Source organism: Neltuma alba, unplaced genomic scaffold (assembly GCF_004799145.2).
Source record: "Neltuma alba isolate B1F8T4 unplaced genomic scaffold, ASM479914v2 tig00012000_pilon, whole genome shotgun sequence".
Taxonomy (NCBI): Eukaryota; Viridiplantae; Streptophyta; class Magnoliopsida; order Fabales; family Fabaceae; genus Neltuma; species Neltuma alba.
Genome location: NW_021636573.1, coordinates 243,704 through 264,239, shown reverse-complemented (window position 1 = coordinate 264,239; position 20,536 = coordinate 243,704). Strand labels below are relative to the sequence as shown.

Sequence of the window (20,536 nt, the reverse complement as noted above, 5' to 3'; positions counted from 1 at the left end):
AAATAACTTGGCAATGAGTGCTATGGAAAGGAATACGAATAATCCTCACGTGGGAGAGAGAAGAAAGAGGAAGATTGGAAAATAAATAAATAAATGAAAAGAATAAGGAAGAAAGGAAAAAAAAAGATGAAAATAGGGAAAAAATTTCATTTGCATCGATATTTTATAACATGAGTGTTCATTTAAAAATTAAATATTATTTTTTATAATTAAGATATAACTATTTTTACTCATTTTAATTAAATTATGTTATTTTAATTATCACCGGTCTGAACTTGGTTAGACCCCGGTCTGACCCACCAACCCTTGAACTAGTGTCTTAACTGGTTCATTCACCAGTCCAATTTTTTGTTCCTTGATATAAGTACATTCATTGATGTAAACTTCACAAATAACATCGACTACAATGTCCAACAAACTAAGATTGTAGTTATCATTTGATATCAAAAGAAGAAGATAACAATCATCATCAAGAGTTGCTTCCAAATGCATGAAGGTAATGACAAAGTGAAGTAGGTGAAATAGAAGGAACAATAGGTTAATTCTTCTTTGACCTCTTGTTTGGGCTGGTCCTCATCCTTGTTACTCATGGGAAAATGTCCAAAAGGGAGAAGCTCAACTGGAACAAACATGGAATCACAGCTGCATGTAGTTAAAGGCCAAGGGAAGGGATTTATTTGTTTTAGATGTGACTTGACTTTAAGTAAATTGTTGTAAGTTGGGTATGAAATTGAGATTTGGTATAAATGAAATAGGAACAAGGGCCTCTATCATTTTAGAAAACATTTGTGGCCTCAAGGGTGCTGCAAAGGGGTCAAAAGGTGGAACATAAAGAATAATTGAGTTTGGGCTGACTAGGTCAAGCTATCATAGTTCAGTGAAGGTCTGAGAATAAGTTGGGAAAGTGGGAGATTGGTGTGAGGATGGAGGAAAAGGGTCTTCAAAAGGAGGTGGGGATTGTTGTGAGGATGAAGGGATAGGATCCTAAGAAATAGATAGGGATTATTGTGAGGATAGAGGGATAGGATCTTAAAAAATAAGTGGAGATTGCTGTGACGATGGAGGGATAGGATCCTAAGATATAGAAAAATCAAAGGGTACATCAATATTCTGGTGATGTAGTGTTTCAGAGAAGATGGGTGGCTAGTAGAAATGGGAGTTTAAGGGTCTTGCTTGTCTCATTTTTACCCCTTCAAGTATCTCAGTTGCATACAACTAAGTAAAGAGGTTAAAGGTCCTCACATCACCACTAATATCATTTTGGCGAGATTGTACATACATAAGCTTGACTGATAAATCATCCTTAATTTCCTTAACTTCAGTGACTAAGGCTTCCTACTGTGCTGCCAATGTGTCCAACTTTACATTGACCTAAAGTTTTAAATCATGAAATGCCTTATCCATTATGTTTACCAGATGTTGAGACAATGACGATGGTGATACAGGGGGCATTGCATGTCCTCAAGGGAGAGAGCTATGAAGTTGCCACCTTTGTTGACAAAGTTCCTTGAATATAGGTAGTGCAGAATCCTGTACTTGGTTTGAAGCATAGAAGACCTGACTTTTTTTCACATTGATAGATCATCTGTGTTCAACAAAGTTATAAAGCAAACTTCGGGAGCATAGTCTTCCCACCCCTAACCAGGAGTCCAGGAGTGGGGGAGGATCCATTCTAAGCCAATTCACAATCTTAGCTTCAGTCAAAATAATCTTTGTCCCTTTAACTGTGGTGTAAATAATACCTCTCTAATCCACAATAAAGTTGGTATAGAATACCATAACCACGCTTTCACTATATGGCAAGTCTAGCTCTAGTAAGTTCTTATATGGCTTAACATATTCATCTAATCCTAAATTATATTTTCCCTCTAAGTTAATAAAATTTATCCTCCGCATGGTACAAATCTTATGTGTCAGGAACTTTGGGTCATACTTCTCCAGAGGGGCCACAATAAAGCCTTGTTTGCTATTAGGAAGACCAAGTTCTTTCTTACTTATCATTCTCATTCCAACCCTGGAAGTCTCAAGTAGGTACCCTAGAAGTAGGGGTGAGTATTCGGTTATTTGGTTCGGTTAATGCAAATAACCAAAATAACCAAATAACCAAATATAGCATAATTGCAACACCGAACCAAAACCAAACGTAGTGAGCTAATTGAAATGAAATAACTGAAAACATTTCAGTTCAGTTAGTGGACTTATTAGGTTATTGGGCCTTTTTAATAGTATAAGTATTGAGGCCTAACAATAAGAACTATTATGGCCCAACCAAGCTAGGCCCATTAAAACTTTTTTTTTTGGTTGAATCCCATTAAAATATTTATCTCTGCTTCATGTTTTTGATGGCTTATGACAGCAAACAGCCCATTAAAAATATGTGTCCCTTTTGAAATGCCACTTGCATCTCACAAATTCCAGTTTATGCATGTTAGTTACATATCATATTTTAAACATAAATATATAATAGTAGAATAAATAATAATCAACCTCTTTCAAGCATCAATCGATAAGATCATACAAACCAATAACAAATAAAAATCTAAACATATCATAATAGCAGGATTTGAGCTTCTCAGACTCGCCCTGAAGATTATCAATTCAACAGGATTTCCATAAAAGCGAGCTTCTTTATGTTTGTTGCTAAAGTTCAAGCATATAAGAACACTAGATTTCGATGATACTCCTCTTAATTTTCTTTCTGATGATATCAGAGATCTATACCTCCTAGAATATTTGGGTTTAAGAAACACAAGGGTCAAGAAGCTTTCTAAATCAATCGGCAAGCTTCAAAACCTTCTCACTTTAGGCCTTAAGAATTCTCAAGTTCAAAAGCTACCTATGGAAGTAAACAGGCTTGTCAAGCTTCGTTAGCTTCTGGGTTATCCCTACCACGGCGGCAACACTGATTCAAGCATGGATTTTCCATCCAAGGATTGGAGATAATAGAAGGATGTGGGAATTTCCAGTCTCTACAAATACTAAATGCTATCAATTTTCAAAGGAAACCTTCCATAAATAAAGAATTAAAGAAGCTAAAGCTGTAGCTAAAGAAGTTGGGTATCACTAAGGTAAGAAGCGAACATGGAAAAGAACTATGTGGTATCATAGATGCTTTAAACACCCTTACCTCATTGTGGATAGGAGCCATGAATGAGGATGAATTTCTAGAGCTGGACATGGTAAACAACCCACCTAAGAACCTTAAGCGACTTTACTTGGAGGGTCGTTTAAGGAAATTACCAAAATGGATTCCAAAACTCAAAAGGCTCAAGAGGCTATGCTTGATTTGCTCAGGACTAATAGATGATCCTATATTTGCTCTCAGGAAGTTGAATGAACTATTCCACAAAATAAAGGAAATCAACTGTTTGTTTATATATGATGGAGGAACAGATTATTAATCACGGACTCACCTCTCATGGATGCAAATAAGGCCGTGTCGTTGTTAGAGATTGGAGAGGATGTCTGAGCAAGGAAGGCTTCGCAAATCCTAGGGATGGCAGAGACAAAGCAAGGGTAATGTCCGAATAGACTGAGACTAAAGCCACAAACCAAAGGCAAGGCAATGACAATGAGTCGGCGATGGACAACAATTGAGGTTAGAGAAGGTGAGAAGTTGAGTGAGAAAGAAAGAGAGGAGGCTGTGGCATGCGATTTAGGGTAAGAGTTTGAGAGAGAGAGCGTCTGTGTTGCGTGCATTCAATTGACTAGGTAGTGCCTAGTGGTTGCGTTATGTTTTGCATGTGAGAGTGAGACTGAGGGTCTGAGTGAGAGAGACCAAAATATTTTTTTAAAAAAGGAGGGAAATAATAAAAATAGGTGAAAAAGAAGAAAAATAAAAAAAGGTTAAATTCCATTATTCAGTTATAACCAAAAAAATTTTATGCACATCGAACCAAACCCCAAAAACCAAAAAAACTGAAAAAAATTAACGGAATTAACTGAATTGAAAAAACCAAAAAAATTTGATTCGGTTTAGTTTTCGATTACAGTTTGGTTTTGCTCACCCCTACCTGGAAGGCCTACTTTCATGTTGTTGAGGGATATGCTTCTCAAATAAATGTTCAATGACATTAGTTTGTGAAGGTTGTTTGTCATCATCATCATCATCTTCACTTTATTTAGATGGTGTATACAAAGATTCAGAATGTGAGTGGCATTGGGAAGGATGCTAGACTTCTCCTCTAAGTCACTCTTTGAAGAAGATTCAGAGTCATTATCAGAGTCACCACTGTGTGTTGAAGTACTGGTTTCATCACTCTGATAGACTAGCTCTTACAGGACAGCCTTTTTCCCCTTTTTTTAGGTTGTGATGTCTTTGCTTATCCCTCCCTACTTCCTTCTGCCTTTTTTTAACCAGTATGAGAAGGTCTACTCTTACTTCAAGAGGAAGGTTACACGGTCTTCTTCTTTTGTTGCTGCATCATCTCTCTATCCTTTTGCATCTTCATCAGGCTGTCAGGTCTAAGTCATCTAGCATATTTCTAGCCCTAGTTTTGGACATCATTGGTGTGGCACGTGAATGCTTAGTGAGCTCCTCAAGTTTCACTCTAAATATGCACACGACATACATGGTGATGTTTAGCTGCTTCAAATGATCTATGGAGTACTTTCTCCTTAGCATTACGGAATGAAGCACAGTACGAGCAGTTTCTCAACTTGATTTTAGGGATGTTGAGAGTAGTTATGGAAAGTTGGGGTGGTTACAGACGAGAGAGTACAGGGTGCCTGTTGGTATGTAGTCAGGAATCATGCATTCTAGGGCACATAAGTAGGAATGCTTCCTTCAAGTTAGAACACAACTATGAGCCGACTCCACCAGTTATAAATAAAACATAATAAGAAAATAATCTTTCAAAATTTTCCTACTTAGTGACTGTTGCTTATTAGTTCGCCTGTGTTGAATTCCAATTTAACTCTTAAATTGGAATCTCAATACAGAAGTTGGAAGTTAGTAATGCAAATTTAAACAAACCACCTTCAAAGGCACCATGTTTCGGGGTCAATGTGAAATTCCAATTGAATAATCAAATTGGGATTATGAACCACAAGTTGGAAGTTTGTCATGCAAATTAAAATAAATGAACATGAAATAAACAATATGTCAGGGGGTATGTTAAATTCCAGTTCAATAATCACATTGGCAGTTAGGCACTACAACTTTAAAGTTACAACTGCAAATTCAAGGAGGAACATGAAATTATAACATATGCTTTATACATAGCAAAATATATAATGTGTGTAGAATACTATAGCAATCAACTAACTTTGTTGTGTCATACCTAAGGTTAATTGCAATAAGATATATTTACATATATGATAGATCTTTACAAAATATCATAAAAATTGAGCTCAAACTTTTTAGCATGTTAACTGGTCCCTTCAATTAACATGTCCAAAATCTGAGTTTCACAAAAAACAGTGTAGCATCTACCAAAAACTGTAACCAATGGCCCATATCACGAAGCTCCAGTAAGCTCTGAATCCAATCAGCTTTGAAAGCTGATGTCATCTTTTTGAATGACTTCAGTAGGCTTGGGTCCTTAACAATTTTTATGTGCGTAACATTCATTTCATGTCTTGACAGGCTTTCCACATTCATCAACTCTATGAACAAGGCCCCTTACATCTCATGAATCTTTTCTTCATGCATTTGGGTTGATATTCGATTGCCAAGATTATCAAAGCACTGCATGATGGTTTTGTCCAGAGAACTGACACTTTCATCCAAAACCTCAGCCAACATGTCACACCTCCCATTGCACTTTCACTTTCTCAATGATGATGAAGCTTCACTGGTATAGAGGACCTGCATGTTCCTACCATATGAAGCTTCCAGTTCAGGATCCTCTTCACTGTGTGCAGAGTCAGGAGACTGTATTTGTTCATGTGGACTTCTTCTTCCATCCCTCTTGAAGAGTTGTAGAATTCACCTTTTCCTCTATCTTTAGCCCAAACAAAAGAAAGTTGCTCAAAGTGAGGGAAGACCGATGGTAAAAGGGCCCAGCTTTCTAGTGGACCTATGTCATGAAATATACAAAGTTGGATTTCTATTGAAAACGTGACATGTTTAATGCCTAAATTAAAATTTCATGTGATGTGTTCCAACTGGCCAAGAATAATTATTGCATACCTTCACATATTCATCCCCAACCTCCTTCTCAGTAATCACACATTTTCTGTTTGGATCCCAACCAAAGCTCGATGTGTTTGTCCCACTTACCATATCAAACACAACCTGCCATGCCTTGATAAGATATGGGGCTATGCTCTAATCCCACATCCTGAAACTCTTTCTTACATCATTGCCTAAGTAAGTAGCATACCCTAGCTTGAACCTGTTCTCTACTATGAATTCCTACACAGCTTTAAGCTGACAAGATACTCAACCAGGATTTTGTCCTCATCAGGAGTCTACGCATAGAACTTACTCTTGCTCAATTCCTCCATTCTATACCTCATAAGTAACAAATGTATTATTTCTTCTATTCAGCATGCATACGCAAACTTGTAAATATAAAATACAATATAAAAGCATTTATAACCCACATAAGTCATGGTTATTCATTTCATCTAATGACATGGACTTCTACAGATAAATACAAACTAAACAATCCATACACCACTAATGAATGTAACTTTCAGTCCCTACGAACTGTATATGCATTATAAATATCATTTGCCAATTCATTTCCAAAATTGTTCTATGAATAAGAAGTTTCCATGGTTGTCATAAGGCTATTTTCCAATGTAGAAGTAAGGGTCGCCAAGGAATCTATTTCTGCATCTAGAGGATCAGGTATACTCTGTCATCGAATTAAATTATAAATCAAGCAGCATGCCATAATATATCTATTCTGAATCTTTACAGGATAGAAGGAAGGACTGCTCAAATATCTCTCTATCACATTCTGGGGAGCTGAGTGGCGCATGTCAAAGCACTCCTATAGTGTTTTTGTTGTCGTCCTTCCTTCCACTCATTAAGATGGTATCTCTAACCTCAGTAGGGAGCAAGAAATCCTTGATAGTTTGTATAACAAGCATCAACTAAGTAGTAGTTACTTAAATCAAATAAATTTGAATTCTCAGTGTTAAATAACAATTCATACCACATAAGTTCCAATTTGCATGATCAGAATTCAAAACAACATCAACTAAGTTCTAATGACCTCAACTACCATATCAAATTCCAATTTCCAGTGAAAATTGACAATGTAAAGCACATGTATTCTGATCTTCATTAACATATTGGAATTTAACCAAAACACAATAGCAATTGGTCGTGCATAAACCTTGTAGAAGTTCAACGCATGCCTTCTCCTTATAGCATCTCTTAGCACTCTTCTATCAGCGACAAAATGTTCCCAACCAGGCAGCATATATATAAATTGCGCATTTGGCAAGCATACCCCAATACATTAGCTGTTATATCACCTTTTCTTTTACCTGCATCTACCCTTGTATCGAGCTGGCACTTGTACTCATATATGAGTCTGATCTAACACAAAAAAATAATTCCAAGTGATCACACAGAAATATAATTATCATATCAATTAGATAGTAAAATGTGGTGCTTTACTTGAAACCATTTCCAACGATCATCTGTCGAGTCCTTTGTTATTGGCTCAGGAGTTTTAAATATGTGAGATTGTAGTTTTAATGTTGCATTCAACACAATTTTGAAGTATCTATTAATTATTTCTCTAGATCTCCCAAACTCAAATTGAATAACTCTGTTTTTAACATAATTAGCCAAAATGTGCAAAAAAAATTGCTACTTGCTCATCTTCTAGCATATGTTTATTTGGTTTTAGTCCACCGATTGTGTCCAGCATGTGATATAGTTGATCAAATGTTGCCCAGTACATCCTAATCTAAATGAAACATGTACTATCACAATTGTATATCATTGCCCTCAAGTTTGCTCGCTTCGCATGGAAATCTAACCCATATGACCTATCCCCTCTATCCCTTGGTCTATAATTACATGTACCACATGCAATCGTAACAAACATTGTCACAATCACAACTAGAACAACAGCTAAACAAGCAGCAAGATTTTCCAAGAACATTTCTTGGTACATCTACAATAGGCGACTGAATACATGCAACAAGAACAGAACAACTATTATACATATACATATATATGTACATTCGTAGTAGTCAATCAAAAAACTCCACACATGCTCTATATTTAACAAGCATACAAAAAAAATGCAAGCTCAATCCTCGACAACATAATACAACCCACCTTTTTACTATTCAGGTTTGTTGGAGGTGACAATACTGGTTGCTCGATGCTTCTTATCTGTCCCCTGTAGCTTCAACACTCTCGTTATCTTTAACAACTTCATGCTTTAAACACCCAGCTCACCATTTTTAGATATGTTTTTTATTATCGTCTTTAATCTTGCCTAATTGGTTCCTGTGCTCGATTGAAAATGGCTTCCCCCTAAATTTGGGAGGATCCCATTTTCCTTTATTTAAAGCAAAATCTCTATCCCACGAAATATTGGTTCTTGCAAGATGGTGCCACCAAATGTGTCCGGCCCTTAGAAAATTTGAATTTTCCAATTCCATCGCCATATTTTCTTCCAACCAAATGGGCCCTAAGTCCTCAAGTACAATTTTCTCTTTTGCAGATTACCCTCATGCTTTCTATCCGTCATTCTAAAAGCAACCATTTTCACTTATGATAAAATAAAATACCCCTCTCCTTCTTTGAAGTTCTTTTGAATTAAATTACACAATTTAATAAAATAGTTAAAAATATTTAAAAATAAGAAATATGTAAAAATTAAGTTGTTTTAAGTATGGCCTTATTTAATATGGGAGTAAATAAGAGAGAGAAACACTAATGATAATAGGAAAAAAGAAGAAAGAAAATAGTATAATAAAAAAAATAAGGAAAGAGAAGTTGATATAATATTTGATCCTCATTGCTTGCCCTCGTTTTAGTTTTAGTATTTATAGTTTTAAATCAGAGTTTTGATCCCTTAAATTTTATTTTGTTTATAATGTTAGTCCTTATAATTTAAAAAGAAGATGAACAACGAGAATGCCCCTGATTCTACTAAGAAGATGATGACATTATTTTATTTTAAAAAAATCACATATCTAGTCAGCTGGCTAATTAGCTTGTCATGTTAGCAAAATAAATGCTGTTAGTGATACATAAGCAAACTTAACACTCTTAATTTTGGGTCTAAGTCCTTATTAAATTTTAAGGTCAAACATTGTAAATGAAATAAAACTTGAGAGACTAAAACTTTTCATTAAAAACTATTAGGATCAAAATCAAAATGATGACAAATTATAAGGACCAAACATTATATTAACCTAAATAAAAAATTAATTAAGAGCAAAATTAGTAAAAGTGTATTTAATATTTAGACAATCCTAAGTAGGATCTTATAAAAATTACCAAACTAATATACATTTTGGGATCTTATGAAGAGTACTTTCTTATGTATGACAAAATAAAATACTCTATCATATTTTAAATATAATAATTATTTGAAAGTTAAATTTAATTTTAAATATAACATCTCAATTTATTTTATTATATATATCTTAAATTAATTTATTTAATTTGAAAATAATACATAATTAATTATATAAAAATATTTTAAAGATACGTGTAGTAATTTTATAATTTAAAGATTTATTTAATTTTTTTGAAAATTTTATATATTTTTTTTATAGAGAAATTTGGGGGAAAATACCCATTTAGAAATTTATTTGGGAATTGGTCCTTAAAAATTTGTGAAAAGATTAATTATATTTAGAGGGATTTTTATTTGCACATATGAATGTTGTGTTGCGATCTATTGAAATTTGGTTGCACCTAGTCTTAGGTGAACATAATGGAAGATCAATAACATTTAGAGGGATTTTTATTTGCATATACGGATGATATGTTGCACTCTATTGAAGTTTGGTTGCACCTAGTCTTAGATAAACACAGCGGAAGGTCAATTGCATTTAGCAAGATTTTTATTTGCACTTACGGATGATGTGTTGCACTCTATTGAAGTTTGGTTGTGTCTAGTCTTGGGTGAACACGATGGAAGATCAATTACACTTAAGAGAGATTTTTATTTGCACTTACAAATGATATGTTGCACTCTATTAAAGTTTGGTAGTATCTAGCTTTAGGAGAACATAATGGAAGATCAATTGCACTTAGAGAGAGTTTTATTTGTACATACAAATAATACGTCACCCTGTTGAAATAATTAATTTGCAGACCTCTAGGTTTGAGTGTCCCTTCATGGATTTGGCATCTATTATGGTAATCAATATTCGTGAAGCTCGTAGTTTCTACAGTAGTCTTCCATAGCTACCATCATCAAACCATTCGTAGATCTGTGTTTGAGATTCATTATCTTTGGACTTCTTTGATTTGTGTTGCTCAGTGGTTTCAATTTCCTATGATTTAGATTTTATTGTTCTATGGTTTCCATTTCTGATGCTTGTTTCCTGGTTTTGATTGAGAGATGGATGAGTTGTTGTTGGTTTTGGTTTGGGTGGTCGAAAGTTTAGAGCTGAGAAAACCTAGGGTTGGAGACCTTTTTCTCTCTTAATTTTTTAAGGACATTCTGGTAAATTGCAGCACAAAGATGTGTGCATATCAAATAAAAAGTTTGAGGTCTATGTATTAATTATAGTTTCAATTGGGTACTTTTCTCTGATTTTCCCTTTTTATATTTAAAGTAAGGTTAATATAATTTTTTATTCTTAAAATTTGAGCATATTTGGATTTTAGTTCTTCATTGTGGTTTTAATTTTTAAAAGTATTAAAATCTACTAAAATACCATAAACAATATTAAAATAATGATACAAACTTAACAGATAGCACCTAGTTGGCTAATATCACGATTATATAGAGATGAATGAATTCTCAAGATATGACCGACTCTTCAAACGAACCACGAAGAGAAAATGGGCTAAGCAATTGTGTTTTAAAGATCTGAATTTTTTTTCTCTGTTATTTAATAAGTTCACATCAAGCATAGGTTTGAAATTATACCGAAATTTCAAGCCCAAAAATGATAATGGATCGAATAATTTTTTTCTCCCCTAATGCGCTCGAAGTTAAATATCTTTGGCTTCTCCTTCGAATGAAAAAAGAGAAATTACAATCAAATCTCATAGAAGAAAAATAATTACCAAAAAATTTCAATAACAATTTTAACAGTCTACAATAATAAATTTTACTGTGAGAATGACAATATCTTATGATTGGCTTTTAATTGTTTTTCCTGGGTCCTTGATATAATTCTCTCAATGAAAAAACACAATAAAAGAATTTAGTGGCTCTTCAAGTCCGCTCTGACACGTTCGCTCTGCTTTTCTGGTAGGCTCAGGAGGACTCGTCTTCCTCACAGTGTGAGACCCAGCATAGCAAGCGCCATTTCCATTATCGTCTTCCTCTGGAGCTTTTCTCCGAATCTGGAACAAGATGCATCGCCATGGTACTCTATTATGCCTATGTCTCTACCTTCATCTCCTCTCTTCGTAAATTTCACTTCTATTTGCACTCTTCACTCACTTTCTCTCTTTTCAGATGGCAGCCGAGTGGATTTCTCTCATGCGTTCGCCGTGTCATTCGCCGGATTTGTTGCCGTCTCTAACGCCTTGGGCCACCGACACGCGGCGTCGAAGCAGGTGGATAAAGACCACAAGATCATCCCGAAGCTGGAACGGACAGAGTCTGGTCGCGTCGGAAAGCTAGAGAAGTTCTCCCATTATGTTGGTACGCAGTGCTCGCAAAAAATTTTCGGATCGAATAATGAGATCCTGACATTAAAATCTCCCTGTTTCTGTGTTGAGAAAAGGAGGTGGTTGGTTTCATCCTGGTCTCATCTAACTTCTATTCGTTTATTTTGGTTGAATCTCATGTTAGCTCGGTATCATTGTCGCTTTTCAACTCTACCTGATCCGGATTGGGGATGAGATTGATTTGTTGCTCAAATAACAATACAGAATCTCTCATATTTGAAAATTGAGAGTGATTACAATTTGTTTGATAAAATGAATCCGAATTATCTAGAGGGCGAGGTTCTGGTTAACTCCCGGATTAGTGTTAATTAATTTATGCTTATCGTTTATGCAGTTATCTAAAGAAAGCACAATGACTTATGCCTGCTTTTCATAGAAACTAGTGGTAAACTGGTCATGCTTTTCTTTAAAAGGGCAATAGAATGGCAAAACTTTACGCTTATGTGTTCTCTCTTTGATGGGACTTGAAATGAAATGTGGGGTGTTGTTAGAGAAACACAGACATGAACTCTGTGCGTGGATCAATAATTTGCAGCTAGGCAAATGGGATTTGAAGACCCTGAGGAAGTTCCTGGGCTGTGCAAGTTGGCTAATGACTTCCTGAGAAAAACCAAAGACTGTGAGGCAAGCATATACGGATATTTTGATAAGGAGGATGGAGCTGAATCTCTTTATGAGATGTTGATTCATGAGTTCGACAGATGCATTCTCACTTACTTTGCTTTTCATTGGAACCAAGCTTCTGCTGTGATTAGTCAGGTAAAGTCGTTTTTTAAAATTATTTATTGATTTGTTTAATTTTTTTAAAATATCAATTGACTTGTTCAATTAATGATTCCCGAACATTTTATTTAAAAAAATGGAAAACTATCTGTCAACTTTATTTTATGCAGGGAAAAATAATTATTTTAGATAAATATTAGCCAAAAACAAACTAAATTTAAAAATAAACTATCAGCCTGAGAATGAATAACGATTCATTTATTGCATGGGTCAATGCGTGGCTCTTATATATTTACCTATATGTTTATTTGTTTATTATTAGTAATTTACTTGATCAAGTTCCAAGAAAAATTGAGAGGCCCGAGAATTGCGATTTTTTTAAAACTTATTTTCTATGAACTTTTTGTTAATTATTTATATGAAACGTGTTTAAATACTACTAATATATTCCAGGTCTAAAATTGATCAAAATAACCATGTATAAAAAGTGATCAAAATAAATAAATAAGTAAATAAACTCAATATCTTAACGCTAGTTTCGAGAGGGCAATTCTTACCTGAATAAAAAAATTATAGGGATTGAATAATGTGAATTTTCTCCCCACGTTTTTTCCAATTATTTTTGGGATTACGATTCTGTATTCATGATTTTGATGGGCAGATGAGGATGTATGTTGTTTTCTCTTGCTCTCTGTAGTGATATTAGAAATTAGAAATAATCTACTTACCAAAAAAAAGAAGAAGAAATTAGAAATAATCTGAAACAAGTTGCAATTTTGTTGGCAAAAGAAAACAACAAAAAAACAAGTTGCAATTTTATAATACGTTGAAATAGGATGTTGGGCACGTGAATAAAACTCAAGATATTATTAAAGAACTAATTATTGATAGCTTTGGATTTTCTTTCCCCCCCCATTGTGATAAGGATGCAAAAAAGTCGGACAGTCATGACTGCGACCCCAAATGGAGATAATACTTTTTTTTTTTTTTGGGGCTGAAACCAGAAATCAGATGAAATTGATTATAAACATGTGATGATTCGTCAAAATAATTTTTTTTTAAATGGTAGTTTAAAATAGCTTGTTGATTTTTTTTAAAATACCATTAATAACATGTTGTATTGTGTTAATTATCTATGACTGCAGCAAAACGAAATTTCTACTTCTAAACCAGCACTTTTATCTTAACATGATTTCATATGTTTGTGGTTGGTATAATTTATTTTTATATATTTTTGGGGTTTAATCGAATTACATCGAAAATAAAAGTTTTTCGGGTTTCCTTTTGGGTTATAGGCATTAAGCAGAGAGTCTGGGAAGAAAACTCAGCTGAAGGAGATGCTGTTGGCTGCTACGAGGTGACTCTCTCTCTCTCTCTCTACATACATATATATATATATATATATATATATATAGATGTAAATGTCATACGATAATAGTATAATACATTTATTTCTCGAATAATGTTTATAAATGAAGAACTAAAATATTGCTCTCATTCTAACACCCTGTTTCCACAGTAAAGTTTATTGATTGTTAAATTAGAATATGAAAGGGAAATTTTTTCTCAAAACTTTATCATGGTTCCTAATTTGAAACTTTTCTCTTCTTTTTTTCTTTTCTTTTTACCAGCAATTTGAAACTTTTCATATATCAATGTAAAACATGGAACTTGTAGAGTGTCACACTATTTTCGGCTTGTGAATAATGAATCTATTTTGGATGGACGAGTCTTCCCCTCCTCTATCCTCTTTTTTCCTTAACCACAGTTAGATAAAAATTTCAACAGTTCAGATTTGACGTTTTATGAAAACAAATATTATTATAACTTTACTTAAAAAGTATATAAGTAAATTTCAACTATTAAAATTTGATCTGAACAAGTCATAATTGTAGTGAAATTTTTATTGTTACTGTTATAAATAGTTTAGATCAAATTTTAATAATCTAAATTTATTTATATATATTTTTTAAGTAAAATTATAATAATATTTATTTTTATGAAACGTTAAATCTAAATCATTTGATTTTTAATGCAATGGTAATGAATGGAAAATGAGCAGAGAATCTTTGTTCCGCAAGCTTAGCACTAGGTTCACACGAGGTTTAGTGCGTTACTTCTCATTGAGAAAATCATAGGAAAATACCATTGAAATATCAATAGGAAATCAGAGATTGGAAAGAATTTTGAAATGTTGTGAAAAAGATATCATCACCTCCAAACTTTTTAATAAAAAATGACCCGGAAGCAGCACTTCAGGTCGCCAAAGCTTTGGCAAGCTGGTAGTACACTTTTGGAAATTTCAAAATAATAGTAATAAATAGCAATATAAATTTTGTAAATAGTAGGTAACAAGGACCTAAAATATTTTTCAAATTTTCAGAATAAGAGTATTGATTAACGAAATAAAAGTGAGGGACATCAATATCTTTTTAACAGCATTTCAAAATTCCAAATCAATCCAATGAACTGATTTAGGAGGTGCTTGGTTTCCTTTTTCACATAGATTGAGACAAATTTCTCTCACATATTTAAATTTTTAGATCGTGATTTGGTTTCCACTTTCCATCCAAATACACTCTTACTTGGGATTTTGATATTTTAATGGTATATTTCTAGAATTTTTCTATTTTAATTTCATTGAAGAGTATCCTAAACTACAGCTCGAACAAAATGAGTGCTCGACACGTGTGTGCCAGGGTAGGGCCTGCGTGTGCTTACCTAGTTTACGTGACAGAGAAGTAGCGGGCTAGTCCCTACGCATCGTAGGCTTTGATATTGACTTAGTGGCCCATCAAATTATTGTAGCTGTTTTCAACAAGTACAATGAAAATATAGAAAAAGGACAATTATTGTTTTTCCTTCGGGAGGGCAGACAAATTAGTTTTTTTAATAAAAAAATCGAAATATCTATCCTTAATTAAATTTCAGTTTTTAAAAAGCGTCTAAATTAAAACTTATCTCGTCTTTCCTATTCTTGTTATTCTAAACATATCTTAAGCAATTAGGAAATGGCATTTTTTTTAAAATTTTTTGTTTTGATTGTTTGTGAATAACTTAAAATTTAAAAAATACAAAAGAGAAAGAAAATAGAAAAAATCTGTAATTATTGTGTAAGTAAATGAAACAAATGAAGAGGAAATTGATCTGATCAGGGATTGTGGTGTGTATGCAGGAAACAGAGGTTTGAGAGAGTAACAAAGGATTTGAAGGTAACAAGAGTGTTCTCTACATTGGTGGAGGAGATGAAAGTGATAAAAGGAGAATCCAAATGCACAGATGTCATGGTCCCAGTGGCCCTCGGTGAGAGGAGTCCTGTGCTGCTGCTCATTGGGGGTGGAATGGGTGCTGGCAAGAGCACTGTTCTTAAAGACATTCTCAAAGAGTAATCATCTTACTTCTCCTATTATGCATACACAGGTTTTGAAATATTTGTTATTCTGTTATATGATTAATAATTAATATTAATAATAATTTTAAAAAATTAACATTGGGTTAAGTTGAAATTTGGGACAAACAATTTAGTGATTCAATTGTGTTATTGAAATGTTTTTCTGAATATGCGTGCATTCGTGTAATATATGAATGTGTTACAATTATAATTATAAATTATGAATATTACAAAATACTATTTTGAAATGTATAAATATTTATAAATGTAAAGTATTTAAAATTAAATATCTCACATATGACAGTAAATGTGTTGACTAGATATCCCAAATATTTGTCATGCAATACCAAAACTCTATTTTAAATAAAGAAAGTCAAATCAATTTCTGACTGTTTGGTTACCAAAACTACTAGTTTTCAATTGGTTTAGTTGATTTTTTAACAATTTTTCCTGAGCCAGTTTTGAGAGTTAGATGAATTGATTCCATCATCACTTAGTCTGTTTTTGTCTATAAATACATTTTAAACATTCCAAGTATTCTTATCTACTCAGTTGTGCCAAATAGTTTCATATCCTGTGTACGATAACAATTTGTCCTTTTGGGTTTTTTGAGATTAACAAGGAGATAGTTTTTAAAATTAAAAAAAATTCATTGAACAATATTTTCAAGTGACTAAAGGATATCAAAAAGATTAATCTACAACTTCACCAATTCTGAATGATAGTGTGATGCTAGGATGGTCTATTTGTACCACACAACCGTACAGTACATACATGATGATGATGTCATTCAATTCCAAGCTTGCGTTTTTGAAACTATCATTTTTTTTTTCTCTTGGAGAAACTTTGATTATATCTGGGCAAACTATGCCATCAATCATGTGGAAATATCACAGCTTTTTAGTGGTTCTCTTGCTAAGATCACATTAGTGCTTTCTCTTGCTAAGTTCACATTAGTGCCCTCTCATCTCAGTCTAATTAGAGTATTTTCTCTCCGAAATTTTGTTAAATTAAATTGAATGAAGTTATCTGTGTACGACATCTACTAGAGTCGCGAATGTAATAATTTTGCAAGTAACATCATTTAAATACTAAAGCATAGTTAAGTTTGTTTGCTTTTTCTTTTTCTTTTTCTTTTTAATGAAAAAGGATAGCTTTCTTTGTCCGTTCAAGAGAGATAAGTTTGTTTGCGCTTTGTAGACTTATATATCAAATGGATCTGGCAGGCCATTCTGGGAAAGAGCATCGAAAAATGCTGTGGTGGTTGAGGCAGATGCTTTTAAGGAGTCTGATGTTATATACAAAGCCCTGAATTCTAGAGGCCACCACGATGACATACTCCAAACTTCTGAATTGGTGCGCTCCTAAAGCGACTTCTTCACATAATTTTTTTGCCTGATGATTCTGTTGCAGTTGGGGGAAGTAATGCATAATAATTTGATGTTATATAATTATTCATTGAGGTTTAATATTCGATAGTGCGTTATTTTGTTGAGTGACATTAATTCTTTCGGTAGTTTCTCGCTATTTCAATATATTCCTGTTTTACGTCAAATTTAAATTGCATGTTATCTAATAGCGAAAGCAAGAATGTGATGTACAATTAAGTGCATTCATATGACTGACTCTTACCTAAACTATTTTGGGGTTAGATAGTGAGTGGTTTTATAATAAATCTCCTAGTCATACTGGACGTATATTATTTTTCTTTCTTTTTGTTTTTCCTAATACAACTATTACATTGGAGCACTGTTGGACTCAAATGGGATTAGCTGTCTCAAGTTTCAACTTGGAACTTTTTTTTTTTTTTTTAACCTTCACAAGGTTCAAATCCTCTGTTGAAGGGGAGAATTGAATCTCATTCACTTTGACCCAGCCTTCGTTGGTATGTTGGATGTATATTGAATTGATTGAAGTGTGCATAGATAGACTCACACAACTTTAACGTTAAAAAACTTTTAAAGTTTGAGCTATTGAAAAAGTAGAGGGGTTACTATATTGTAGTAAACGATGTTCAATTGATAATTACCCTCGATTAATTAATGGAGATTCAAACAGGTGCATCAATCTTCAACTGATGCTGCATCATCACTGTTAGTGACGGCACTAAATGAGGGGCGAGATGTGATAATGGATGGCACCTTATCATGGGAGCCTTTTGTGGAGCAGACCATCGCCATGGCAAGGAATGTCCACAAACACAGATATCGCATGGGAGTAGGCTACAAAGTTGCTGAGGATGGAACTTTGACTGAAAACTACTGGGAAAAAGCTGACCAGGAAGAAGATGCTAATGGAGACACAGGCAATAAGAGAAAGCCTTACAGAATAGAGCTATGCGGTGTGGTCTGTGATGGTTATCTTGCAGTTGTTAGAGGCATCAGGTACACGCTCAAATCCATCTTTTGGTTAAAACAATTCCAATTATATATAGAGCTGGAAAATCAGATCCTTATGTGATGATAAATAAGTTCTACTTGGGTCTTGTCCCCTTTTATCTGACAAAGAGGAAGGGTATCCGTTGACTAGGCTTCAAGCCAAGCTGAAGCAAAGTGAGAGATTTATTTGATTGGTTTGGTTTGATTATAATGCGGTTTACTTGATTTTTTTTTTTTAATATATACATAAAAAAGAAAAGAGGGTGGTCGGGAACTGATGCAAGAAGTTGTTATGTGATTTAATTACCTAACGGACTAAACTACCTGCATGGGATCATTTTTAGATTTTGAAGATTTGCACTGACATTTCATTGAAATTATTATTTGACAGGAGAGCTATAATGACAGGGAGGGCAGTGAGGGTGAATTCTCAGCTGAAATCTCACAAAAGATTTGCTAATGCTTTTCAAAGATACTGCAAACTTGTGGACCAGGCCAAGCTCTACAGCACAAATGCAGTGGGTGCTCCACCAAAGGTAAAACTTCAAGAGTATTATATTACTCGTTGCCTTTGTAAAATCACATCTCATGGTGAATGAACTAAAAAAAAAAAAGTTTGTGGATGAGCATTGTGGGGCCGCTTTGGATCAAAACAATGATAAAAAAAAAGTTATTGTTGAGTAATGATGATGAAAAAAATAATGAATATTATATAGATTTCAATTTGTATATAACTAGGTTGACCTCTATGTATTACATGGAGCTTGAAAGATACAATATTGTTATAACTTTTGAACAAGGTGACTTGCTTTACCTTCTATGCTTTAGATTATTGATATTACAACAGTATCTTATCCCACTAGGTGGGGTCAACTAGATGAATTATATGATGTTATTATACTCTATCAATAACCAAATGTTGGGAATTTTATGTGATTGATAAAAGAGAGAGCATTTTTTCCTTATAATTAACTTACATAAGGAGAGTTTTATTCTTAATCCCTACCTATCTCTGTCCTTCATTTTTACCACTTGAACTAGCCACAAGCGGCTGAATACCCGTACTATATATCCTTAGCAAATTAAATGGTAATTTTTTGAAGTACCCCACAAACACATGGTTGCATTTGTTTAGCTCATAGGATGGAAGGAGGGAGAGCAGAATCTGCTTGTGGATCCTGAGGAGATCAAGTGCTTGGAATCAATAGGTAATCTGAATGCTGATGCTGATTCCATCTACGAACTGTACAAACCTCCCAGCCCTGCTCTGGGGCCTGGCTCCATCTGGAATGACATAGTTTTGTCTCCTTCAAGAGAAACTCATCAGAAAGTGTTGAGAGGTTCCATTCAGAAGATTGAAAAACTCCTCACAAACCAATAACTAACCATTGTGAATGCCCTTGTGATGTACCATGAAGCTGGAAGTTATTCTCATTTAAGGAGTGTTGACATGTCAACGTACTCAGTGTGTACTTAAAATTGACATTGTCACAGCATATTGAACAGACATGTTCAATACATACCGTGTATCTTATTTGTCAATGTTCATGTTCTATAAGGTTACTTATGAGAGATGTAGGCCGTGCCCTTGCTTTCATGTCAAGATGTAAATATATTCGGTGTCTTTTAGTATGGACCTTTCTATTTGTCCTTTTTTTTTTTTAAGGGGTTGGGGGGGGGGGGGGGGTGTGTCAAGGCTATGTTTGGTCAAGGGACGGCTTTTTAAGGGAGAGGGAGAGGGAGAGGTTTAGGGAAGCCTCATTTTGTTTGGTACAGAAAGGAAAGATAGGGAAGATGTGAGCAAATGAATCAATTCATTGTAAGTATGTTTTTCTTGTTATAAATTTGTTTTATTGTCCAACTGGACTTGTGTAAAGTTTCTATTTCCAGTTCTCGGTGTGTAATTAGTCGCTAGATACACGTTCTAATCATTACTCATTCAAAATGGCTATTGGGAGACGCAATAAATGCAACTATCAGGGGGAAAAAAACAACAGTAAATGAATATTAAATCTGAGTACAACAGAAAATCACTTCATATTATATTCATATTGTTTCGTTGTTCTCTCTTTTTTTTTTAATTATTTAAAATAATTTATCTGCTCGTTATCTTAGTATAACTTTTAGGAAAAAATTTGTACATAATTCCTGTTTAAAAATTTAATTAGTTAAAAGACTTGAATTTGTGCGAGTGCAAGTATATGTGGGTGCAATGTATTTTTTGCTATATGCAAATAGTTTCTGTATTGATAATTGTTG

The 20,536-nt window shown here is 33.9% G+C and overlaps 1 protein-coding gene across 3 annotated transcripts; it reads left to right on the top strand.

Annotated features, from left to right (window-relative positions):
• The first annotated feature begins 11,374 nt into the window (after positions 1-11,374).
• LOC114720842 (uncharacterized) lies at positions 11,375-19,906 on the top strand. Of its 3 annotated transcripts, XM_028906565.1 has the most exons (9): positions 11,375-11,478; positions 11,571-11,759; positions 12,321-12,544; positions 13,804-13,865; positions 15,684-15,893; positions 17,126-17,255; positions 17,958-18,283; positions 18,669-18,813; positions 19,413-19,906. In XM_028906565.1, exons 1-9 carry the CDS (start codon positions 11,466-11,468, stop codon positions 19,656-19,658), a joined length of 1,545 nt encoding a protein of 514 aa, XP_028762398.1. In that variant the 5' UTR covers positions 11,375-11,465; the 3' UTR covers positions 19,659-19,906. The 3 variants fall into 3 exon arrangements, 2 of the variants coding, with proteins under 2 accessions (XP_028762398.1, XP_028762397.1); XR_003737995.1 differs by lacking the exon at positions 11,375-11,478 and having other exon boundaries at positions 11,486-11,759; positions 18,686-18,813; positions 19,413-19,525; XM_028906564.1 differs by lacking the exon at positions 11,375-11,478 and having other exon boundaries at positions 11,486-11,759.
• Positions 19,907-20,536: the final 630 nt, after the last annotated feature.

Coding starts and splice junctions, on each gene's coding strand:
- LOC114720842 (XM_028906564.1), top strand. CDS start 11,489: ATGCCTATGTCTCTACCTTCATCTCCTCTCTTCGTAAATTTCACTTCT. Junction 12,545..13,803: donor CTTCTGCTGTGATTAGTCAG/GTAAAGTCGTTT, acceptor TTTGGGTTATAG/GCATTAAGCAGAGAGTCTGG. Junction 13,866..15,683: donor ATGCTGTTGGCTGCTACGAG/GTGACTCTCTCT, acceptor GTGTGTATGCAG/GAAACAGAGGTTTGAGAGAG.